At 53.3% G+C, this 2,216-nt stretch overlaps 1 protein-coding gene across 1 annotated transcript; it reads left to right on the top strand.

Annotated features, from left to right (window-relative positions):
• Positions 1-580: 580 nt before the first annotated feature.
• On the top strand, positions 581-1,682 carry LOC100281843 (dehydration-responsive element-binding protein 1D). Its single transcript, NM_001368834.1, has one exon. It carries the CDS (start codon positions 698-700, stop codon positions 1,322-1,324), a length of 627 nt encoding a protein of 208 aa, NP_001355763.1. The 5' UTR covers positions 581-697; the 3' UTR covers positions 1,325-1,682.
• The last annotated feature ends 534 nt before the right edge of the window (positions 1,683-2,216 follow it).

The raw sequence follows: 2,216 nt of genomic DNA, 5'->3' as shown, positions 1-2,216 counted from the left end.
TGAGATCCATCTCGCCACTGTTGCTGGCCGGCCGGCCAGCTTCCTCCCACTCGTCTCAGGAGTCTGGAGGAATAGTCCAAGTCCAGGCTGTGCGACGCTTGGACCCCGTACCAGACCAGAATGGACCGGATCGATCGGACCAGCTGCGCGACTGCGACCAAAAGCTCTCATTCGTTCCCTAGCTAGCTAGAAGCTCCAGTTCGGTGATGCATGCATTGCATGCCCAGTGATTTCCAGTTTTCCACTGCTGTAAACGCTTCACTATCAGTCACCCTGGCAGTTACAGTCCTTATAATAAACAGCGGTTAGATGTAAACGCTTCGAAGCAACAGCCACGAGGCGTCCGCGGGCAACTGCACGCTCACAGCGCTCTGCCAGGACGAGCCGGCCGCCATTATTGCATGCGCCGGCCCAAGCCCAATCATGGATATCAAATCATGAGCTTAACATTGTAGCTGGCCTCTCTTGAAGTGACTTTGTTTGCGACCCGGCCCGCCGCGGGCCATCACGCGCGTTGCCTAGCGCGCTATATATAAGGGCCACCACCACCGTGATGATGATTATATATAAATATCCAATCCCACATCGCATCCATCCGCTCAGCTCAGCTCAGCTCGATCGAACTTCGCACACGCGTACATTAATTTTCAAGAACGTACTGGTTGGTGGTGGTAGTAGCTACTAGCTACTATAAACGATGGACCAGATGCTGGGCAAGCACCTGCAGATGCCTTCCGTGACTACGAGCGCCGCCTGCCAGCAGCCGCAGTCGCCGCCGCCGTCGCCGCAGCAGCAGTACCGGGGCGTGCGGAAGCGCAAGTGGGGCAAGTGGGTGTCGGAGATCCGGCAGCCGGGCACCAAGACGCGCATCTGGCTCGGCAGCTTCGAGTCGGCCGAGATGGCCGCGGTGGCGCACGACGTGGCGGCGCTGCGCCTGCGGGGCCGCGACGCGCAGCTCAACTTCCCGGGCTGCGTCGCCTGGCTGCCGCGCCCGGCGACCTCGCACGCGCGCGACGTCCGCGCCGCGGCGGCCGAGGCCGCAGACCGCGTGCGCTGCGACCCGGCGCTGCTGCTGCTCCAGCAGGCGGCGGCAGCGCGGTGCCACGACTACGACCACGACCACGAGTTCGGGGCCGGGCCGGCGCCGGTGGTCGAGCTCGGGAGCGACGAGGAGTTCGAGCTGGACCTGGACTCGCCCAGCCTCTGGGCCGAGATGGCGGAGGCCATGCTCCTGGACCCGCCGGGCTGGGCCACCGGCGTCGTCGGCGACGCGGCGGAGGTGGCCCTGTGCTGGCCACACGGCTCCCTCTGGGACGCCTGCTAGCTCGGCCAGGCACCCCGGCTCTGGGTCGTCTGGCTGCGAGTGTTTGGCCATGGCCGATGTGGCCACCGGACGCTGTTTGGTCTCACAAGTGTCGCAGTGCTTTTGGTGTGTGCCACTGTGAGCGCGTCTCTGTTGATTCTCCCCCGCGTGTGGTTTTGCTTTACGTCTGCTGCTGTTGGGCTTGCTGTTTTCGTTCCTCTTATCATCTTACCTGTATCACTACCATTAGCTAGCCAAAATGATGACAGTCCAGATCATTTGAAGACAAACAAAATTAGTACGGATGTGCCCTGCTGATACTGATATTATGGTTTGGTCTATTCCTGCATTTTGTACTAATTTGTGCAGTCACATTATTCGAGATGACCGTGCATGCAAGTACCCCACAGAAAACGATCTTGCTCCTCGGTTCTTTTTTATTTATCATATTTTAGTTTAAAAATAAATTAAACACGCGCATTCTATTCTATAGACAAAATAAAATGGTAAGAAGTAAAAGGAAGATGGATCACCTAATTCCTTAAATTAAACACACGCATAATGATTTAGCCACGATCGGAGGGACTACTTTTGATGCAGGAAAATAACTGCAGCTGAAATCTCAATCAATCATATGCAGTGAGCTAGCTGTTCTAAAATGAGGCAATATATATATATATATATATATATATATATATATATATATATATATATATATATATATATATATATATATATATATATTCCATTCCATTTTCTAAAAAGACCATAAAAATAAGTTGTTGAACCTAGATCTAAGCCTCTGTTTGTTGTTTGAGTTTTTGGACGAAAGACAGAAGTTGAAACAAACAGGTAGCTTTCTGTTTTAGCTTTCAAAAAGCCATGAGCTCAAAAACGCTGAGTTTATATAGAA

Source organism: Zea mays, chromosome 10 (assembly GCF_902167145.1).
Source record: "Zea mays cultivar B73 chromosome 10, Zm-B73-REFERENCE-NAM-5.0, whole genome shotgun sequence".
Taxonomy (NCBI): Eukaryota; Viridiplantae; Streptophyta; class Magnoliopsida; order Poales; family Poaceae; genus Zea; species Zea mays.
Note: the sequence above shows the minus strand (reverse complement) of the source record. Positions and strands in the feature narration are given on the sequence as shown.